Source organism: Dermochelys coriacea, chromosome 1 (assembly GCF_009764565.3).
Source record: "Dermochelys coriacea isolate rDerCor1 chromosome 1, rDerCor1.pri.v4, whole genome shotgun sequence".
Classification (NCBI taxonomy): Eukaryota; Metazoa; Chordata; order Testudines; family Dermochelyidae; genus Dermochelys; species Dermochelys coriacea.
In genome coordinates this window covers 108,372,755-108,395,567 of record NC_050068.2, presented here as the reverse complement: position 1 = coordinate 108,395,567, position 22,813 = coordinate 108,372,755, and the positions used below count along the sequence as shown (strand labels likewise).

The 22,813-nt window shown below is 44.6% G+C and overlaps 1 protein-coding gene across 2 annotated transcripts in view; it reads right to left on the bottom strand.

Annotated features, from left to right (window-relative positions):
• Positions 1-22,813, bottom strand: part of COL4A2 (collagen type IV alpha 2 chain) — a 226,292-nt gene that overhangs the window by 76,550 nt on the left and 126,929 nt on the right. For both annotated transcript variants that reach the window (XM_038392087.2, XM_038392098.2), the window contains exons 5-14: positions 13,913-14,047; positions 13,779-13,823; positions 11,497-11,613; positions 7,020-7,091; positions 5,865-5,900; positions 5,688-5,750; positions 4,955-4,990; positions 3,946-3,987; positions 3,054-3,143; positions 290-334 (exon numbers count right to left, since the gene is read on the bottom strand). In XM_038392087.2, the coding sequence (XP_038248015.1) occupies positions 290-334; positions 3,054-3,143; positions 3,946-3,987; positions 4,955-4,990; positions 5,688-5,750; positions 5,865-5,900; positions 7,020-7,091; positions 11,497-11,613; positions 13,779-13,823; positions 13,913-14,047 (681 nt within the window). The remainder of the gene's footprint in view (positions 1-289; positions 335-3,053; positions 3,144-3,945; positions 3,988-4,954; positions 4,991-5,687; positions 5,751-5,864; positions 5,901-7,019; positions 7,092-11,496; positions 11,614-13,778; positions 13,824-13,912; positions 14,048-22,813) is intronic.

The following is a 22,813-nucleotide window of genomic DNA, read 5'->3' as shown; positions in this document are numbered from 1 at the left end:
GACCTTTAATCATTTTTGTTGCTCTTCTTTGAACTTTCTCCAATTTGTCCATATCTTTTCTGAAATGTGGTGCCCAGAACTGGACACAATACTCCAGCTGAGGCCTTATCAGCGCCATATCATGGCATGATATGGCCTGCCATGACTCATCAAAGGGATATGAAGAGAAAAGCTGATACATCCTGTTAAGTTGTTTTATTTCTATCCCATACCATTTTAAAGGTAGAATGTACCAATATTAACCACAGTGCTAGACTTATTTGTCTTTGGTTTTCTTCAGTTGACTTACTGGAGTTCCAGGTTCTCCTGTTTCTCCTTTTATTCCCTTTTCACCCTAACAATGAAAAAAAAGAGGAAAGATTATAAACATTCAAGTATGTTGTGCTTTCCCAAATGCATCAAGTTTTGTAACATGAAACAGCAGGTATTTACCAAGAGAAAAACCATTACTACTGAGATCAATAATATACTTGTCTTATAAAATGCATGAGTCGTAAGTAGTTTTAGTGTTTTTTATTTGATAATTTGTTGGGAAATGCTTTTTGATGTATTTTTTTTCTAAAAGAGATACGTTTCTCCATACTGTTCAGACTGAAAAAATGTGCAAGTATCCCCACCTCACAGTACAAGGCTTAAATCAGACTTGTTTATGAGGAGATCAGATTCTGTGGTTATGAGTGCCATAGAAATGCCTACAAATAAATAAAAATATTCCCAACTCTATCCACCCTAGAGATGAGTTTAGCTTTCTCTCTTCCTTCGCCTTATTTGAACTGTGATCAGCCTTCTCCACCTCCTTTTATTTTATTTTTTTCCCTGAGAGATAAAAGCTATTTTGACATCACATTTTCTTTCCCAACAACATTCACTGTGTTTCCTAAGGCAGTCCAGGGAATGTGATGTGTAACACTTGTTATAAACCCGTCTTCAGCATGGATGAGCTACTTCCCAGGAGCAGGCCATTTGCTCGTCACTTTGCATGAGGAAATAAGTTATCCAGTGGAGCAGTGGTTACGCCACAACCCATTCTACATTGCTCAAGACTTAACTGCCCCCTGCTGCATTCCTCCAGGAAAAGGCAAAATGCAGTGTGGAGAGTGGGTGATTCAAAGACCAAGCAAAGATACTTCACATGCTGTTCTTCCACTTGAGATTAGTGATTTCACAGACTATGAGTAACTGCCATGGTGCAATTACTCCTGCTACAGATGATGGTCTTGCTAGGTAAGACCCGAGGAGCTCCTTATGCCAACTGGCAGAGCACACAGGAGATACATAAGAGTTATAGGTATTCCCTGGGCCTGTTATTTACATTCTAGTTCACCAAAGAGTGTCATGTAAGGTTTCTACTGAAAGCCTGTGTCACACAGGTCAGAAGTCTATTAGCATACTGAGTCAAATGATAATGAAGAGATTGAAGGGATTTCAGAATGAAAATTAATGGGAAGAGATAAACAGTGGGGAATTGTGGAAAAATTCTATTTTATAAGTGAAGAACAAAGGTTTGGTCTGATATATGAGGAGTGTAGAAAGATGCCCTGATTCCTTCATCAGAGGGAGACAAGTTGCCAGAGGGCTTGATATTATGAAAGGAGGGTCTCAGCCATCATGATTGAAAAATGCTGCAGGAAGCACTTTAGGGTAAGCGGTATCTGATTAAACAAGATGGCATTTTGTTAGTGGAGTTTAGGCTTTAGAATGCATGTTATGATTTTATTTTACATGTAACCCTTTCTTTCCAATATTTCTGTTTGCTATCATATGCATAGTCTTTGGTAAATAAACTTGTTGCTGCGTTTTCTATAAAGAAATCTAAGCGCAGTGTTGTTTTCAGGGGAGCTATGTTCTAAGATGAAACTGGTAAGATGTGGTGTACTGTTCCTTTGGGAACAGCAGGTCTGGCAATTCTGTGAATGTCCAGAAGATCAGGGGCTGGATGCTTGGAGGACTCAAGGATTACTAGCTGCATGAGGGATGGCAGAGCCTTTGGACTGAGAGGGGAGTGTGTGTGTTGCCTGTGGCTGGGAGCGTCAGGGGGCTGACCCTTGGCAGGTATGGACAATGTTCCTTCATGCTAAGGGCAGTGGTGTGAGGTGTCTCACAAACCTGGGTGCCCCTGGGAAGAGTCCCAGGGCTGTTTAAAACAGGCCACCCAGGTCGGAGTTAGAGGGAGGGCTGCCAGAAGCAGGGGATGAAATCATTTTATCAGTTATGGAACTGCAGAGTGGTCACTAATTTAATGAGTTTGGCAGGAGGTCTAGCCATGGGGTGTTGAAGTTTCAAACAAATATCAATTTACTACTTGGCCCTTCAGCTCAGGGTGGAGAAACAGTGCCTGAACCACCTGACCTCTATTAGTCTCAGATTTGGGACTAAAAAAAAAACAGATTAGAGGCTGGTGATTGATACAAAAGGGCGCCAAATGCAGGGAAGGGCACATCTTCCCTGCGTGCAAAGAGCCATTTATGTGAATAGGCTGTGTCTTATTACAGAGGGTTTTCTGTGTGCAGAGGGGTAAGCCCTGATAGTCACTCTAAGGACAGGATCATGCCTACATTTTATGGATACATACAGTAACGCAAATTCTCTCCTTCAGTATATTTACCCGTATGCTTCTGTGAAAACACGACAATATCACTGACTGTTGAACAAATCATCAATATGAATACTTTCTGTATAGAATTTTGTGATCATAAATGAAAAAATATTAGTGACATTAAGTAGTACAGAGTTAGGATTTGCTTGAAGAAAAGGAACAACTTTGTCTAGGCACTTCAAGGGAAAAATAGTAAGTATGCCTGTGAGCGATTTTAGCTCTAATACTCATAAGTCTTTCATCCCAAAAGGAATGGCAATCTTGAGTAGCAAAGGCATTTGACTTTGTGTTTATATGGTAATCTACTGCAGGTTCTCTCTCTCTTTTCCCTAATATTCACTATTATGTTGCAATTTCTCCCCCCCCCCCAAAACCCCACTCTTGAATAAGTACTTAGCTTTGTTTATCTGAATTCAATTCGATACCCTGTATGCTTTTACACAATGTTTTTAATTACCTTGTATTGTTCTACTAGGATTGTGTCTGGGGAAACTATCAGCTCCCTCGTAGATGGAAGCCCAGGAGGGCCCTGTGGACCTATTTCACCCTGTAGGAAAACCACAGAAATAGGTTTAGCAGCAGATAAAATAACTCTTTAAATTGTAGAGCTGCATTGGGTGCACAATTTGCTACTAAAATCTAGGACTAGATCCTAAACTGGAACCAATCGGACCAACATGAACTTACACCAGTTAAAAGTTTAGCTGTAAAAGTCTCAGGCTATGTCTACACTACAGCCTATGTTGGTAAAACTTATGTTGCTCAGGGGTGTGAATATTCCACCCCTCCTGAGTGACATAAATTACACCGACATAAGTGTTCACGTGCACACCTTCTCCTACCAACATAGCTTATGCTGCTTGCAGAGGTGGTTTTTTTATGCCAACGGGAGGGCTCTCTCCGTTCGGCATAGAACGTCTTCACCAGCTGTATTGGTACAGCTGTGCCACTGCAGTGCTATACGTATAGATGTACCCTAAACAAGGTTATGGCAAGAAAAGAATTAGATTCATACTAAGTTAAGAGGTGACAATATTTTCCATTGTACTACATACTTCTAGAACAAAGTTAAGATTCTTCTTTCACTCTGATCTAAGTCCATTGATTTCAATAGAGTTTCTTCTGATTTGTACTGGTAGGAGAGCACAGCAGACCTAGACATGTAAAAGACTATTTGGCTACAACATTTACTATTGTGCTTATCATCACTTTCAAAGTGAATGAATTTTTACTATAGTATATCATCACAAAATAATATTAGACAGTAATATAAACAAGCTCTTTTATAAAGGTTAAGCATCACCAATTTATCTTATCATACCCATACTAATTCATTGGTTTTCCTTTACCTTTTCACCTTTTTCTCCATAAAAACCAAGGCCCCTGTTGCCCTGCAAAGACATTAAGTCAGCATAATATAATTATACAATACTTCTACAGAATAGCTTTAAATGAAAGGAGCTCCAGAAGTACTTAACCAAAGGAGTGTTTCAGGGTAGGGATTCTCAGGACATCATTGCAGAATTGTGATCACATAACAGTCTAGCTCTAACTCAATAAATCATTTTGGTTTAGCATTTAGAAAGAAGGCTGCAAGTAAAATCTCATGTTGACAGCACTTCTCCAGTGTTTCCTCTAACAGGCATTAAGTCTGTCTTTTCTCTGAGTAACAATGTGAAAAGACTGCACATTACATCTGTGGGGGCTTTTTAATAAAACTACATGTTAAATAAAATTACCTAAGTACACTGCATATTGGAACTAGGAACTCATGTATTTTCTCAGATAAAATATAAACTGAGATATATGGGCAGATTCTTTGATCTGGGGAGATTGCTGTGCTCACACCAGCAGTGTAATCTGGCTCTAAAGCAGGTTTAACCACCCCAGGGAAGATTTCCCCAGCGTAAGGTTGATTTAAAGGGTATGTCTACAAACCTTTTTGAAGTGAGTGGGAATGAGTCTCCCAGATCAAGCTAGTTGGTCCACACGAGTGCTTTAAAAATAGCTGCATAGACAATGCTTTGAAGGTGCACTGAGGCTGGAACTCAGGTTCTGAAACCACCCTTCTCCCTGGGCTTCACAACTCACAACATCTTCAGTTTACTAGGCATGTCTGTAATCACTATAGTCTGTGGACCTGAAGAAGAGCTCTGTGTAGCTCGAAAGCTTGTCTCTCTCACCAACAGAAGTTGGTCCAATAAAAGATACTACCTCACCCACCTCATCTCTCTGTAATAATTAAAGGCCTGACTGAGCACATCAACTGAGGTCAGTTATATCTGTCCATTGACTTGGATCAGATCCTATGAAACCAAAATGAAATATGTGAGGACAGCTCTTCAGAGAAACACTTACTGGTGGTCCTGGGGGTCCCGGTGGCCCGGGTGGTCCCTGTACAAATACAATTGCAGAGAGTAAATTACCTCTTATTAGTGCCTTTTCTATTAATACTGTTTTGAGAACATCAAACACTTTACACGTGAAACATAAGGATACATTCAGAATGTACTGTATTCATTTAGCATTCAGACAGTCAACAATACTTAATATATTAACTACCTTTATTGTACCGTATGACATTGAAACATGCTAGCTTAGCGCATTTGATCATCCTCCTGGCCCTAATGGGATACGAGGCTGCTAATTACTTTGAGCCAGTGGAGTTACTTCTGTAGCTCAGTAGGAACATGTGGTTTTCACGAGACAATATAATTTGCAATAATATAGGCGATGCATGCTGAAAGTTCTTGATTTTTTTTTTGCAATGCTGATCCTGGAAAATTAGTGTCACATGCCTTTCACTTTCAAAATGTAATGCCCTCTTTGGTTTTAAGAACATCTAGTTGTCATACTTAAATCTAAAACTTAAATCGGAATGCATCCGATAAAGTGAGCTGTAGCTCATGAAAGCTTATGCTCAAATAAATTTGTTAGTCTCTAAGGTGCCACAAGTACTCCTTTTCTTTTATACTTAAACCTGTTAGCTACTGTACAACTACTAGCTCCTAGTGTACAAAAAATTAGGTCGTGCTAGCATGATACTTCTGTCAGGTTAATTTCACAGAGTACATATTTTAAAAATACTTACTGGTCTTCCTGGATTTCCTGTTGGACCAATTAAACCCACAATACCGAGAGTACCTTGAGGTCCCTAGAAATACCAAAAATGACTTAAAAATTATACAAACCAATAATGGATGTTGTTTTGGTAGCTGCTATTATTAACATATTGATAAATCATCACATTTGGTGAACAGCAACTTACTGGAAAGCCCAACAATCCTGGCTCACCAGGCTCTCCCTAAAGAAGACAAAAATAGTTAAAGACACAGTAAGTACTGTATACGACACTAAACAATATATCTTCTAGCTCAGGGATTTTTAAAAAGCCATTCCTTCAGTCATATCAATTATTTTAAATAATCAGACCGTAGCATAAAAACATGACACAAAAACTTTAAATAAAGATAAATTCAATATAAATATTGATATAGAAAATCAGTTCAATTTTATTACATGTTAATTGTAAACTTTCTATGTACGGTACAGTTATATATATTATGGCTGGGATTTTCAAAAGGTGGCTAAGGGAGTTAGGCACCCAAATTTCATTGAAATGAAATGGGAATTGAATGCCTAACATCATTTGGAAATCCCAGTTTATAAATTTAGATGATGTCTAACAAGGATATGTATGTATCCTGAATTGAAAGAAACTAGTTAAATGAGGATTCTCTCAATACATTGCATTTAGAATTACAGTACCAAATGATTGTTTCTTTGAACATTTCCATTTTTAAAACACAGAAAACATTTGGTGCATACTACTTTAGAAACCACATTTTTGACTGTAGAACATGTTGAAATATATTTTGAAGTTTGATCCAAAAACCTTCTGGGACAACAGTTCACATACCCTTCCTCATTTTGAACAGTTCCTTACTACACAAATATCTCCACTGAAGTTAGTGGGACAATTTATGGAGCAAGGTAAACCTAACAGGTGTATGGCTGTCATTATCTAACTGTTGGTATCAGATACTCAAAATGAACTAATACAAATAATTAATTATTAGCACTATTATTAGATTTCAGAATTATTCTAGAAGGAAAAGAATACTCTCTGATTGAAAAATACAAGATACCTATTAACGTATTATCAAAAATAATTTCCAGCACACCCACAGTCAACATGTAGCTGGAGGTTCTTCGTTATGAAGAAATTGGAAAGGCCCCACTTTCCTGGAAGTCAGCTAGGGTTCATAATACTCAGGAGAGTGAAAAGTAACAGCCCTGTTGCAAAATGCATGTAGAAAAATCAGAAACTTGGCTTAAAGATGGAAAAAAAACCCACCCCTCTACCAAATTCAAGAGATGCTGCACATGAGAGCGCATCAATTCACAAGTGATAGATACATACCTTGAATTTGCTTGCTAGTTCAGGAGTCATTACAAAAGGTTCCCCCTTCTGACCTTTTGGTCCTTGGATTCCCTAAATTGATAAGACAAAAAGAAAAAGGCTTTTCACATCTATGACTATTTATATATTTGCAGTGATGAGCTGCCAAAATCTTAACAACCGGTTCCCTATAAAAAGTTCTGATTTAAGAGATGTGCCCCAGTATGTATTTTTTGTACCAACAGGGTTACCATACATCTGTATTTTCCCGGACGGTGATTTAAGAACCAAAAAGCCTGACCTGTCCAGGAAAATACGGATGTATGTTAACCCTGCCTAAAGTTCTTTTTTAAAAAGATGGGCCTGAACTAGAAATGAGCTCTGTTTCACATGTGTTGGTCCCTGCCACTCCCTGGGGGTGTGCTAGGGTGACCAGATGTGCCGATTTTATATGGACAGTCCTGGTTTTGGGGTCTTTTTCTTATATAGGCTCCTACTACCCCCACCTCCTGTCCTGATTTTTCACACTTGCTGTCTGGTCACCCTAGGGTGTGCACATGTGTGGGTCCCAGCTGTTCCCTGCCCCCCTCATTGAAGCAGGTGTGCAGGGTTACTGCCCTGGGAATTGCAGGGCACCAGTGGATGTGGGGCCAGCTGCAGACAGGGGAGTGGGGCAGGGCTAGCTGGAGGCAGGGGGTGCAGGGCTGGCTGTGGCAGGGCAGGGAATGCGGGGCTGGCTGGAGACAGGAGGGTGTGGGGTTGGCTGGAGGCAAGGGGTTGCGGGGCTGGCTGCGGGCAGGGCAGGGGATGTGGGGCTGGCTGAAGACGGGGCAGGGGCTGGCTGGAGACAGGGACTGGCTGCAGGCAGGACAGGGGGTGCAGCAGGGGCTGGTGCGGGCAGGGCAGAGGGTGCGGGAGTAGATGGAGACAGGGCTGGCTGCGGGCAGGGCAGGGGGTGCGTGCGGCAGGGGTTGGCTGGATACAGGGCAGGGGCTAGCTGCAGGCATGGGGTGCAGGGCTGGCTAGAGACAGGGCAGCGGGTGTGTGTGGCAGGGGCTGGCTGCGGGCAGGGGGTGGCTGGAGGCAGGGCAGGGGGAGGCTGGAGACAGGGGCTGGCTGAGGGCAGGGGCTGGCTGCAGGCAGAGGGTGGCTGGAGACAGGGGCTTGCTGCAGGCAGGGGCTGGCTGCGGGCAGGGCAGGGAGTGGCTGGAGACAGGGGGTGGCTGGAGACAGGGTCTGGCTGCGGGCAGGGGCTGGCTGCGGGCAGGGCAGGGGGTGGCTGGAGACAGGGGCTGGCTGCGGGCAGAGCAGGGGTGGCTGCGGGGCAGGGGGTGGCTGGAGACGGGGCTGGCTGCGGGCGGGGGGTGGCTGGAGGCAGGGCAGGGGGTGGCTGGAGACAGGGGCTGGCTGCGGGCAGGGGCTGGCTGCAGGCAGGGGGTGGCTGGAGACAGGGGGTGGCTGGAGACAGGGTCTGGCTGCGGGCAGGGCAGGGGGTGGCTGGAGACAGGGGCTGGCTGCGGGCAGGGCAGGGGGTGGCTGCGGGCAGGGGGTGGCTGGAGACAGGGGCTGGCTGCGGGCAGGGCAGGGGGTGGCTGCGGGCAGGGGCTGGCTGCGGGCAGGGCAAGGGGTGGCTGGAGACAGGGGCTGGCTGCGGGCAGGGGTGGCTGCGGGCAAGGGGTGGCTGGAGGCAGGGCAGGGGGTGGCTGGAGACAGGGGCTGGCTGTGGGCAGGGGGTGGCTGGAGACAGGGTCTGGCTGCGGGCAGGGCAGGGGGTGGCTACGGGCAGGGGGTGGCTGGAGACAGGGGCTGGCTGCGGGCAGGGGCTGGCTGCGGGCAGGGCAGGGGGTGGCTGGAGACAGGGGCTGGCTGAGGGCAGGGGTGGCTGTGGGCAAGGGGTGGCTGGAGGCAGGGCAGGGAGTGGCTGGAGACGGGCTGGCTGTGGGCAGGGGGTGGCTGGAGACAGGGTGTGGCTGCGGGCAGGGCAGGGGGTGGCTACGGGCAGGGGGTGGCTGGAGACAGGGGCTGGCTGCGGGCAGGGGCTGGCTGCAGGCAGGGGGTGGCTGGAGACAGGGGGTGGCTGGAGACAGGGTCTGGCTGCGGGCAGGGGCTGGCTGCGGGCAGGACAGGGGATGGCTGGAGACAGGGGCTGGCTGCGGGCAGGGCAGGGGGTGGCTGGAGTCAGGGGCTGGCTGTGGGCAGGGGTGGCTGCGGGCTAGGGGTGGCTGGAGGCAGGGCAGGGGGTGGCTGGAGACAGGGGGTGGCTGGAGACAGAGGCTGGCTGTGGGCAGGGGGTGGCTGGAGACAGGGGCTGGCTGGAGACAGAGGCTGGCTGCGGGCAAGGGGTGGCTGGAGGCAGGGCAGGGGGTGGCTGGAGACAGGGGCTGGCTGCGGGTAGGGGGTGGCTGGAGACAGGGGCTGGCTGTGGGCAGGGGGTGGCTGGAGACAGGGGGTGGCTGGAGAGAGGGGCTGGCTGCGGGTAGGGGGTGGCTGGAGACAGGGGCTGGCTGTGGGCAGGGGGTGGCTGGAGACAGGGGGTGGCTGGAGACAGAGGCTGGCTGCGGGCAAGGGGTGGCTGGAGGCAGGGCAGGGGGTGGCTGGAGACAGGGGCTGGCTGCGGGTAGGGGGTGGCTGGAGACAGGGGCTGGCTGTGGGCAGGGCAGGGGGTGGCTAGAGACAGGGGCTGGCTGCGGGCAAGGGGTGGCTGGAGGCAGGGCAGGGGGTGGCTGGAGAAAGGGGCTGGCTGCGGGCAGGGGTGGCTGCGGGCAAGGGGTGGCTGGAGGCAGGGCAGGGGGTGGCTGGAGACAGGGTCTGGCTGCGGGCAGGGCAGGGGGTGGCTGTGGGCAGGGAGTGGCTGGAGACAGGGGCTGGCTGCGGGCAGGGGCTGGCTGTGGGCAGGGCAGGGGGTGGCTGGAGTCAGGGGCTGGCTGCGGGCAGGGGTGGCTGGAGGCAGGGTCTGGCTGTGGGCAGGGCAGGGGGTGGCTGGAGGCAGGGTCTGGCTGTGGGCAGGGCAGGGGGTGGCTGGAGACAGGGTCTGGCTGCGGGCAGGGGGTGGCTGTGGGCAGGGCAGGGGGTGGCTGGAGACAGGGGCTGGCTGCGGGCAGGGGGTGGCTGGAGACAGGGGCTGGCTGCGGGCAGGGGGTGGCTGGAGACAGGGGCTGGCTGCAGGCAGGGGTGGCTGCGGGCAAGGGGTGGCTGGAGGCAGGGCAGTGGGTGGCTGGAGACAGGGGCTGGCTGCGGGCAGGGGCTGGCTGCGGGTAGGGCAGAGGGTGGCTGGAGACAGGGGCTGGCTGCGGGTAGGGGGTGTGGGGCTGGCTGCGGGCAGGGGGTGGCTGAAGATAGGGTCTGGCTGCAGGCAGCGCAGGGGGTGGCTGGAGATGGGGTGGCTGCGGGCAGGATGGTGGGTACGGGCAGGGGGTGTGGGGCTGTCTGCGGGCAGGATGGTGGGTGCCCACGGGGAGAGCAGCAGGACGCAGCCCAGGCCCAGCAGAGCAGCCGGGACCCACCAGGCATCAGCGGGAGCCCCAGGGCCAGGGGAGCAGCAGCAGCACCAGGGCTCGTGCTCAGGGCCAGGTGGAAGCCCACATGCCTCCCGCAGGGCAGCGCCCCTGGCGGCTGGAGGAGGAATTACATCACTTCCTGGCCGGAGCCCATCAAAGCCTCAGCGCCCCCTGCAGGGAAGCGGGTTAACAACCGGTTCTAAAACGGCTTCAAAATTTAACAACCGGTTCATGCGAACCGGTGCGAACCGGCTCCAGCTTACCACTGCATATATGAAGTTGTGAAATATATCCAACGGCAATTTCATATGTATATACACACTACAGTGTGTGAACAGTGACTATGCCTAATGGTGGAAATTCATGTTACATGTACAAAGATGAAATCATCAGGATCATATGCGTGAATTGTGCAGGAAGCAGGCAAAGAAATCTGCCCTTAATTAAGAATTAGGTTGTGGGACCTCAGCATAATCCAGTCTATTGGCTGGAATAATGACTATGGTCCCGCCATGCTGCTTATGTGGGTTGGTAAAGCCACTAGATCCAAATAATGAACTGTTTTTGTGAAAAAAAATTGTGAAAAATTTTCCTCAGAATTTTGATTTATTGTTATGAGTGCTACTCTTTGATGGATAGAGTATAGAAGCCACCTTGTGGTTCCCTCAAACCACCTCACTGTGGGAACTTATATGATGGAGAGGGTTTTGAGTAGACCCTCCAGACCTTTGTGAATTTCATAGTTTTTCATGACTAACTTCTGTGGCAAATCCATATGGGTGTTGTGTTAGATCATCCCCTGTAAGTGGAGTGTTCTGTGGATAAACAGAGGGTCAAAAACCAAAAGCACTACTAAAACTCATTAGAAAAAATAGTTAAAACGCGAGATAAACAGAGTGGATAGAGAGTCCCGCTTAAAGATTTTTCCATTTCAGTCCTGAAAATACTAGAGTTAAATTAATCAAAATAATCAATTTAAGTTCATTCCTTCAGCTACTTACAAAGAAACCAGGTTGACCACTGGGCCCCTGACTTCCTTGTTCACCAGCATCACCTCTTGTCCCATTGCAGCCATCATGACCTGGTTTCCCCCTTGATCCTGGCTGACCAGGATGACCCTGTGGAGAATAAAAAATGTGTTTATCTATCCATCTGTTCCTAATTTTCATTTTCCAGTGCTTATATAGTTTTTAAACATTCTCATAATCAGCCCAAGGCTTAGATCCATGGGAAACTACAATTTTCAAAGAAAGAAACACAGACAGTGCTTTTTTTATATAGCTGCAGCTTGAACCAGATGCCCCAGACAGCATGAAAAAAGTCAAAGGCAAAGGAAAGGATAAGAAAGCTATGCTCAATGCACTTTCTGTTAAACAGAGAGCTAAACCAACTAAGGGCTCTTATACAGGGAGTATCAGGGCTGTGATTATTGCAGAAATCAGTATCTCGGCGTAAAAGACTGGGAAGAAGGGTTTCTTGCTGGCTTTGAACAGCTTCCCTTCTAGGGGGAAAAAAACATAGCAATGATTTTGGAACAGGGCTGGGTGTCATGATGCAGCTGTGACATACTCATGGAGAGAGAAAAATAAGCAGTTCAAGCCAAAGGGGTATGTGGCATTGTGGAAGTACCACTATCAGCCTCTTGGGGTATTGGAAGGGAGAGAAAAGCGGGTCGTGATTCAGCTCTCCCTTAAACTGGATGTACTCCACTGTGATTCCATTAATTTCACTGCCGTTACTTACTCCTGATTTTTATCAATGTCAAAGAGAATCAGAGCAATCATGTACTTGCTTTGAGCAGCTCTCTACGAAAGACTGCAAGCAGAAAGATAGGAGCCAAGTATGCTCAGAACCCCATCTTTCTTCTCCCTTCTCCACCAGCTGGAGCTGTGCTTTCCTTTCCATTCCTGTTCTCTCATCTGAGCAGAAAGAAAACTCCTTATTGCTTGCCTGCCCCCACTAAGCAACAGTATTCTCCTACTATTCATCAGCCTCATGATCCTCACCTCCCTCTTCTTGGCCATCAGCCTCATATCTCTGCACTGAGCCACTCTCGGGTTCAAATCAGTTCCTATTTACTTCCAGATAGTCACCATTGGTTCCTGGCCTGAGGCAGCTGGTTGGGAAACAACAGCAGGGGAAGGCAGGATACATTGAGAGTGCAGGTTGGAGGAAAGAGGTGGAGCTATCTAAGACTCACTGCAGGCAAGTGTCCCAATACAGCCCCATTTTCTTGTAGCCAGAACACCACCATCCTCTTGCAGGGACATCAGCTGTGTGTATGCAAACCCCACTGAAGTCAGTGAAAGTTGTATGCATGGACTGATAAAGACCCTTGGCTGCAGTACTTCCATTGTGGAGGGGAAGGAGCCTTTCATCTTTGGTTTTCAGAGAGAAGAGGAAGAAAGTGTGTGAGTGAGAGAGAGAATCCTCTAAAACTAGATTTGGAACATTGCTGGAAGCAAAGAGGGTTAGAGGAGAGTGGATGTGGATGTGCATGCGTGGGTGGTAGAGAAAGTCCCTGATGTCAGAGAGCACTGCAAAGGAAGTCCTGGGAAATCTGTCCAGGGATTCCTGTGACTCAGATTTCTTTGCTTATTATTTTATGCCACAAGATATAAAGTAGGGTAAGCTGCACTTTGAACTCTTTCCCATGAATGGACTATGGTTTTCATTTTAGGACTTTTCAATGGGTTTGTTACATAGACTGTGACAATTTATTCCAAGTTCTACAGTACTGAAATACCTATGAAAACTTTTAAGATCATGTCACTCACAACATATAACAAATAAAATTAATAACCACTCAGCACCCTTATAACCACTGACATTTTCAAAGCACTTTACAAGCATGAAACAATGAAGGACCTGATTCTGTCCCCCTCCACTGCATGATGAGGGGAGACTAAGTACATGGATCACACCTCTATTGTGCAGAAGAGCATGCTTAGCTCAGCAACCCCTATAGACACTCTACAGATGTTCTCCTTTTCAGCCCTTTTTGTGGGTTTCTCTATGATGGGCAGCAACTGAATCCTAAGTATCTGTGATGATGATAGACAAGGCAGAGTTTTCTTCTCAGTTACATGTCTGCAACTGCATTCATTTGAACAAGTCTCACTGACTTCAGTTGGGTTGCCTGCATGTAACCGAGGACAGAATTAGACATATAGGTTTTAATTCAGTAGGGTAGTTTCAGTCCAGACTAAAATGTTTACAGTGAATGGTAAACAACTCTCAGTAATCCTTGATATCTAATTGTATGAAGTGAATGACTACTTACAGGAACACCATCTGCACCAGGGAAACCAGTTACTCCTCTTAGCCCCTAAAATGAGACAACACAATTAAAGCAAGAATTATCCCACTATTTTCTTCTTTAGATGTTAGATGAAATATGTGAAGCTTTGAAATTACCACTTCTCCTTTTGGTCCAGTTACTCCAGGTTGCCCTCTTTCACCTTTGTGACCTTTGTGACCTTCTAAACCTGGGATACCCATTAATCCTGGTGGTCCAGGGAATCCCTGAGGTCCAAGTAGTCCTGGTTGACCCTGAGAAAAACAATAAAAGCATTTCTTCAGGAATGATTGTAATACACAGGGATCACCAGTTCATCTCTATTATAATGGAATCTTCCCATCCTCTTAAACAGATGAAAAAAAACATTCAGCTCTTCTTATTCTGGTAGGCTGGGTTCTTTGGTGAACATCATGTGACAGCAACACACATAGAAATATACAACAGGGGACTGTATTGTGTATGACAAAGCAAATGCTTTAAAATAAAACAGCACTCATCCTAGAATATTCACCGTTATGCTATGAAAAGAATGTTATCTGCATAATAAACAGAGCTGGTTTCTGTTGAGCAAGGCCTGAAGCAGATCCAATTACAGTGCACTGCAAGTAATTGAGATGTACTTAATTGTGAAATCCACTTAATTGGGATGTTTCTCCCAAATTGAGCCAGATACTTAACAGCAGGAATTTCTGTTTCTTTGGGATGGTAATTCCCCTTAATTATGATGCCTGAAGATGATTAGATGGGATTCATATAGGAATAGGTACTCAGCTAAGGAATGGTAATCACATAGATTGAAGAGTTGATCAAAGGCTTCTCCGTCCTCAAAAAAAAATCTCTTCCAGTGTTGGTTCAGCTGCATCAACCTGAGGCATTCCTGACTGATTTACAAGGGAAGCAGGAGCAGAAACCAGAGGGGCCCAGTTTACGCCTCGCTACACACTGCTTAAAAAATATAATGCTTTATTAAATATTGATGTTTAAATAACTGCAAAGAAATAACCCCATAAAAAGGCATAAGGCAGAGCCTCAAATAATCTCTTAAAGTAGATGCAAATCACATGCTAGAAAAAGCAGAGCACCATGCAAACAAAGTTTGCAATCCACAATCCAACTGTATAGTCACATCACCTGAGTTAGCTCAAATTTTAGATTACATTTTGAGCAATTTTAGTAAAATAGATCTTTTAATTAAGCCACAGTTAGAGAAATAATGGATTCTATGTACGGAAAATGCTACTTGGTGTAGCGACAGAAATAAATGAAAGCCTGGCTAACCCAAGTAACTTCCACAGTTTAGTCAGCCACGGGAAGGGGGTAAACAAACAAACACCAGGCTTGCAGATAGAACGCCTTTTGAACATCTGATTACAACTCCCAACAAAATGCTCATAATGGACCAGATCACAAAATGTGCACAAAACCCTGTGTATGGGGTAGTATGGTGGCACACCACCGCTGTGGCAGCATCACAGAAGGCACAATTTTGTCTTTCCATTAGTATAACAAAGTTTGCTCATCGCCACCAACCCTGTGCTCCAGTCCTGCTCTACAAGCATGCGGGGGAAGGAGGGGGCAGGCACTGGGCTATGGCCCTGCCTCCACCTCATCCTCTCCTTGCTACCTTTTCGATGATTTGTTCACTGGGGAGAGGACGTGACCTTCCATACACTATCTCATGTCAGGGTTGCTCACCATCATAAATTATTATGTACAACAAAAGTATTATAATTAAACCTTGAGGGGTCACTGACATAGTCTAATGAGATTACGAGTTAGCTCTGGAGAATACAGCCTTATTGTAACAATGCACTGATGTCTGCATCTTTATTTTGCCAATATGTAACTTGCATTGTACTACGCCCATCTTTTCTCCACTTCCTTTATTGGACCCCTTGTGCTGTTCACCAAAGATGTGGCCACCTGTTAACTAGAAAGTTTCAGTCAAAGCAAGGTCTAGTCTGTCATGTTTTAAATAGCTGACAAATTATGAACAACATTTTCAGATGCTGCAACTCATTTTTCTTTTGGTCATCTATTTTAAACTTCCTTCGAAACATAAACAATCTTCAGACTTCAGACATTCAGAAACTCTGTTGGCCTTTCAGCTTTTTCCTTGCATGGAGTTTGCTTTCATTAAAATTAGCTTGTGATCTCACTACTCCTCTTCATACTAATTCTGTCCCCCAAGCCCAACTTACAATATAATGCTGCCAGCACTGAGTGGTACTACCACTCTTTATTACTACTACTTGCCAGCCCTTTCTACAAATCACCAAGGTGATAGAGCAGTGGTGAGCAACTTGTGGCCCACGGGCCGCATGCGGCCCATCACGGTAATCTGATTGCAGGTCGCAAGACATTTTGCTGATACTGACTATCTGCAGGCCCGGCCCCCCCCACAGCTCCCAGTGGATGCGGTTCACCATTCCCAGCCAACGGGAGCTGCAGGAAGCGGCGACCAGCACGTCCCTGTGGCCCGCGCCACTTCTCACAGCTCCCATTGGCCAGAAATGATGAACTGTGGCCACTGGGAGCTGTGGGAGGCCGTGCCTGTGGACAGTCAATGTCAGCAAAATGTCTCATGGCCTGAAATCAGACTACCCTGATGGGCTGCATGCGGCCCGTGGGCCACAGGTTGCCCACTACTGCTCTAGCACCTTCATGCTTTGTAGCAAGGGCTACAGTGATGTCCCCTGAAAATTCACCCAAATTTGGCCAAGGTATAAACCTCTCAATAAAAATCTCATTTTGTACATGCTCAGTAGAGGCTTGCTAGAATTTGGTAAGAAAATTCTGTGAAGATTCCATCCACATTGAGCATGCTCCAGCTCAAAGCTCCAGGAGCTGACCAGTGCTTCCCCTGCAATTGCTCCTTTTGCCTGCCAGGGACCACTGTGGTGCAAAGCACCAGTACCGAGAGCAGAAAAACTGGATCCTTTGTGCTTCCAAGGGCTCCATTCTGGCATCCCAGCAGTATGGAGGAGAAGGAGGAAGCTGCCTCACTGTAATGCGAAGCATGAAGAATGTGGGCTGGACAGGATAGGGGTAGAGCAGAGTGGAGGTGTGATTGCAGGAACCAGAAGGTAGTGAGAAGCCTGGAGGAGGGGGAAAGGAACTAGTGTTGCAGTGGGTAGGAGCATAAGGCAAGGGGGCAGGAGCTGGGATGAGGACAGTAGGACAGAGACAGGTTTGGGGACAGGAGCAGAAAGTTCTAAAAGCATTAGCGCACACTATCCTCTGAATCTGGAATTTAACCAGAGTCCTAAATCTTTACATTCCCCTGCTGCCAGAAAACAGGCTGTAAAACCCATTGCATAAGCGTATGTCTCATTACTTCCCTACTGCCTACTCTCTATAGAGGATACAGTCTACTATTGCTTTCAGTTACTCTGTTAGCTCAAATGGTGCAGTAGATCTAAATGTCCAAACCCTGATGATGATCCAAGTTAGAAATCAATAATAGCATTTTTTTGGGGGGGAGGGAATTATATTAGGAACTACATTTCAAAAATCTATGTTAAAAGAAAGTTAAGGTTGCAAAGTCAAGCACTCAAATTAGGAAATGTAAGAATTAAGGTTGCCAATGCAACCTTAATTTGGCCCTTTTGTGCATATGTGGTAAGAAAAATCTTTAACTACATGATCACATATTATCTTTTTCACAGGACAACTGCCTCTTTCAGTGCACAGAATGCACAGTGCTCTGGGGATGAATCAGTGTTGTGTAATGGAAGAGACTATTGTCTGTAGGACCCCTTATTTTGCAGAAATTGTAAAGTGTGTAGTAAATGAAGAAGGGGGTTGCAGAAAGAGAAATGATGATCTCCTGGTTAAGGACGTTAAATGCCATCCTAGAGAATTGGATTTTAGTTCTGCTTCTGCCAGTGTTTCTAAGTGAGCAGTAAGTCACTTAAACCAAAATTTGCATAGGTGGCCACTAATTGTTTTTCTTATATTCTGGGTTCCCAACATACGATACCTGGGCTCTGATTTGAGGAGGTGCTGAGCACTCACAACAGCAAGTGAAATCAACTGGAGTTGTGCTTTAAACATACAGTATGCCATAAAACTGCTAGATACTCTAAAAAGTCAGGGCCTATGTGTCTCAGGTTGGGCACTCCAAATTAGTGGACACTTCTGACAATTTCGGCCTTAATTTCACTGTGCTTCAGTTCCTCATCTTTGAAATGGGAATAATACCACCTAAATTCATCAGAGTGCTGTAAAGATAAATTATTCACTGAATGAGACGGAGGTCCTACAGGAAAAATAGTATGTAATCATGTAATTAAAGACTGTGTCATAAGGCTTACCCACAAGGGGGGTGAATTAAGGTTGCATGGGCAACCTTTATTCTGGCATTTTCTTAGTTTTGAGTGTTTGACTTATACATTTACAAGATTTTATAGCCAGAAATGACCATTAGATCATCTAGTCTGACCTCTTGTATAATACAGGCTACAGAATTGCATCTAGTTAGTCCTGTATTGAGCCCAGTAATTTGTATGTGACTAACGTATGTCTTCCAGAAAGGCATCCGGTCTTGACTGGAAGACTTCAAGAGATAGAGAATCCACGACTTCTCTTGGTAGTTTATTCCAGTGGTTAATCACCCTTATTGTTAAATACTAGCATAGATTTTTAACAGTGAGTGTGAGTAATCATTGGAGCAAACTACCATAGAACATGGCGGATTATCCATCTCCTGATGCCTTCAAATCAAGATAGGATGCTTTTGCATCCATAATATTGGCTTTGCAACCATAACATTATTTTAATATAGGTTTTTTGGATGCAATTTCAATAATGACACTAGTGGTAAGTTGACTTACAGGTGTGATTCACATTTTTTATTGTCCACCACCCTCTCTAGAATAGCAATCTGAAATATTGCTGAGATGAAATGATTCTATTTCAGAAAATAGGTTACATATACTTACTCCTCATCATGTGTAGATTCCTGGGTTCACACTAAGAGGCTAACAAAACAGTGTACATCACATCATCTAATAACTACTTTTGAAAGGGATATGCAAAGGCAAAAAAACCTTAGGAAAATGGCATTCCTTGAAGATTAACAATGGGGTTTACTTCTCTGTCAATTCTTACATAAAAATTCCATCCCTGTTCAGATGATTTAAACAGTCATCAATGGCAGGATACATTCCTTAAGTAGGCAATTCCTGCTGTGTTCTTCCCATGACTTAAAATAACTGGAAGAGGTCTCACACAATTAAATTGTCCAACACAGGCATGTGCAGAATCTATTTACAGTAAGGAGCAAAGGTCAGAAATTCTAGGAAGCCTGGGGGAATTCTTCCCAGAAAATGTTTGCAATGTCTGACGCAAATTGGTGCCTGTTCAGTAAATGAGGTACATGAAAGAAAGTGCTATCAGGGGTGTGATTTAATTTAGTGATAACTTGGCATTCCATAATTAAGCCCCAGAGAATTATGAAAAGTCTGAAAAGACTTCCAAAGTTATTTTGCATATCCATTTGCTTTAGACATTTTTAACCTCCAATTCTTTTAGGACCACTCCAGAAGAAGATAGCTCATGTTGTAAAGCTTGCTTTCCCCACTGCTAAATTTAAAAAGTTAAACAAAGGAACAGTTATGATTATTATTAAACATTTATGTTGTGGTCATGACTAGAGGCCAACCAAGTTGAGGCCCCATTGTGCTAGGTGCTGTCCAAATATATAGTAAATGACAATCTCTGCTCCAAAAGAGATTATAACCCTAAAGACAAGATGTCATATGTGGAGGAGACAAATAATCAGGACAGCTTGTGCGTGGGGAGGAGGCACTTAACCAATGATGAGCAGTAATCACACAGAATTAGAACAGTTGTCATAGCTTCACCATACTTGACAACATGCTCCATCATACTTCGTTGTAAGTCTATTCTTTAACACTTTCCAGTATAAAGCCAGGGTAGTGAATCTGATGAGTCATTCTCCCCCACAACAGAATTACCTTATAGTCACAGATCATCCTAGAGTGGGAGAGAAGAGACCAGGTTAATGCCCTGAACTTTTTAAAGGGTCACTTGTGGAAGAGAAATCTCACTTCCTGTGACACAGACTATATGTAAAGGCATCCCACCATTTACTTGGTGCTTATCTCAGACCTTAGTCTTGCCAAGAAAGACAGTCAGGTGTGGCTTAGAAATTTAGAGGGAAAAATAATCTTTCATAAGAACTGTAAGGAGGATGGCTGGGAGAAGGAAATGGTAGGGAACTCACATATTTAATGCTAGTAGTCGTTTGACAGCTGGTCCACTATGGGAGGGGAGGCAACAAGCATGATAGGAAGCCATTCACTAGGGATGGGAGTAGAAAGGGTCATTAAGAAAAGAAACAGTTCAGAGCTGGTGAGGAAGGCTAATTCAGGAAAGAGCATCCCCATGGGTGCATGAAGGAGAAGCTGCACTGCAAACCAGTTCTAACCTAGCTAGTAGAAAGCCACTGGAAGGAAGGAACAGAGGAGATCAGAAGTAGAACATCTCTGAAATCAGAGAGCAGTTCAGAAGGGGCCAAAGCTAGGAAGATCAGCCTGTCAGAGAATGAAAAATTATATTGATGCAAGGTCATATATTTACAAATGTAGGTCCTTGATAAGCTATTACAAGTATTCTGTAAATGCATACCTCCGTTGTTCATTTGCTTTGCCAAAAATAGCATTAACAGGAGAAACCAGGCTATATGTTTAAGGATTGTTCCAGCTTTGGGGTAGCCTCCACCATAGAGGGGAGTTAGAAATAATCTTCTGGACCAGACAATTTGATAGTCGCCCTTTCAGGAGGAGCCCTTAAGTGTGGCGCTGGATAACTATGGACTCCGCTAGCTAGAGGGGAAGATGTAATGAAAGGGTCTCAAGGAGAACAGGCAATGCCCAGTCACTGGAAAGTCAATTCCAGGAACAAGAGCCCTAAGGCCTAACAATCTTTCCCCTTTGGGGTTCTCAGCTTAGGAAATAACTTATATATTTTTTGTATCACAATCCTTGCACACTGGGGTATATGTGTGAACTCTTTCTTTCCTCTCAGCTTTACTAAAAACTTGTTTTTCTATTACACACACATCAGTGGTTACTGGGAACACACCAAGCAGTAGGGCTGGTTTAGAAAGCATCTGTAGTGCTTGCCTTTGATTGTGTGCTATGCTGGACACATTGTCAGGTACTTAGTGGGATTGTGTCACCACAGCACTTATGGTGACCCAGAAGAGGGCATTACACTATTATGCCCTAGGATCACAAATGCATAAAATTCTACACTAGTTACTCTAGGTATAATAGTTCTCTCTGTAAGAAATTATACTTTACAATGGAATTAAACAACAACAAAATGAATATGCAATCAAAAATGTTCCCATCTGGAATTCATAGCTCTGGAATAAATGGTATAATAAATAGCTCATTTATTGGAAAATTATTTTATTCATGTCTCAACTGTCGGAAGTTTAGTTTTAGCATGATTTGAAAACAACCACCACTTTTGCAGTCAAAGGTCAAACAATCTCATAAGCTTTAGTAAAACTCCACTAGAAAGTTAAATTTAAGTATTGTACTCATGGTGAATCACACTCAACTGTTAATAATGTCAACCACTGAGGAGAAAACATACCTGGGCGCGCACGCACACACACACACACACACACAAAATCCCACTGACTTTGCTTTTATTTAGATCATCATAAACTTTTACTTCTATAATCAGTACAGCAATAACTATTAGTTTTAAAAGACCCCTAAGCTTTGATTTTCAGTAGACTTTTAATGCAAGCATGAGAATTCAATAATTGCCACTAGATGGCACTCACTATTATCATTTTTGACAATGTACATAAACAACAAAGGTTTCAGAGTAGCAGCCGTGTTAGTCTGTATTCGCAAAAAGAAAAGGAGTACTTGTGGCACCTTAGAGACTAACAAATTTATTAGAGCATAAGCTTTCGTGAGCTACAGCTCACTTCATCGGATGCATTTTTCCACCAAATGCATCCGATGAAGTGAGCTGTAGCTCACGAAAGCTTATGCTCTAATAAATTTGTTAGTCTCTAAGGTGCCACAAGTACTCCTTTTCTTTTTATAAACAACAAAGGTGCACATTTAGGAAACACACATACCTAATTTTGAACTCTGAGACTGTCTTGGTAAGAAGTTAGAGCGAGACAAAAATGTGTTGATACTAAATCCCAGAATGCAGGAGAAGTAGGATGTTTTTCCTAAAGTGACCAGCTGTGAAATAGTTAACAATGCTGTACTAACTGTGAAATAGAACTTCATGGCTTTTATTCATTTCACTCCAAACCATACAGGCTAAAGACTTCGTTAAAATGTAAATTTTTTTTACTGCCAAAACTGATGAGGCCAAGCCTTTACCATGGCACACAGGCTTAATCAGACCAATCGTCTTTGTCCATTATATCTCAAATGCTCTGCTTTTAAGGCTTCATACTTCTTTTTCAAGGGAAAGACACACCTTTCTAGAGAAGTGAGCAAAAATCTTGTTTATTTCTCCAGCAGCAAGTTAGTTTTAAACTTCATATCAAATGCCTGCAAAAATTAGTATTCCCACTCTCCACTGCTCTAAGTTGTATTCTGTTGCTAAACTGGATTCAGCTACTGACGTCATGTGCTGTAGGTCATCAGCCCTCGAGAAAGATAGTGTTCTATGATCTAACTTGCATGTCTGATAATGGAAATGGAGCAAATATTTTACATTTTTCTTGAACAAGTCAGCATTTCATTCTACAACATTGGTGCAGTTCTAAGAGATGCAGTAGGCCGAAAAGAATATGACAGAGGCAGTTCTCCCTATTCTTAAATTCCCCTTTGATGTTTTACAGAGGTTTATTTGTCTGAATATTTCACAGCCCATCTTATCTCCTGAAAAAAAGACTTCCCTCTCATCTAATAAAAAAGCTGGTTTTTTCACACCAGAGAATAAAGAAAATATAAATTCAATTAAATTTAAAAATAACCCAAATGAACACAGGTTAGCCTATT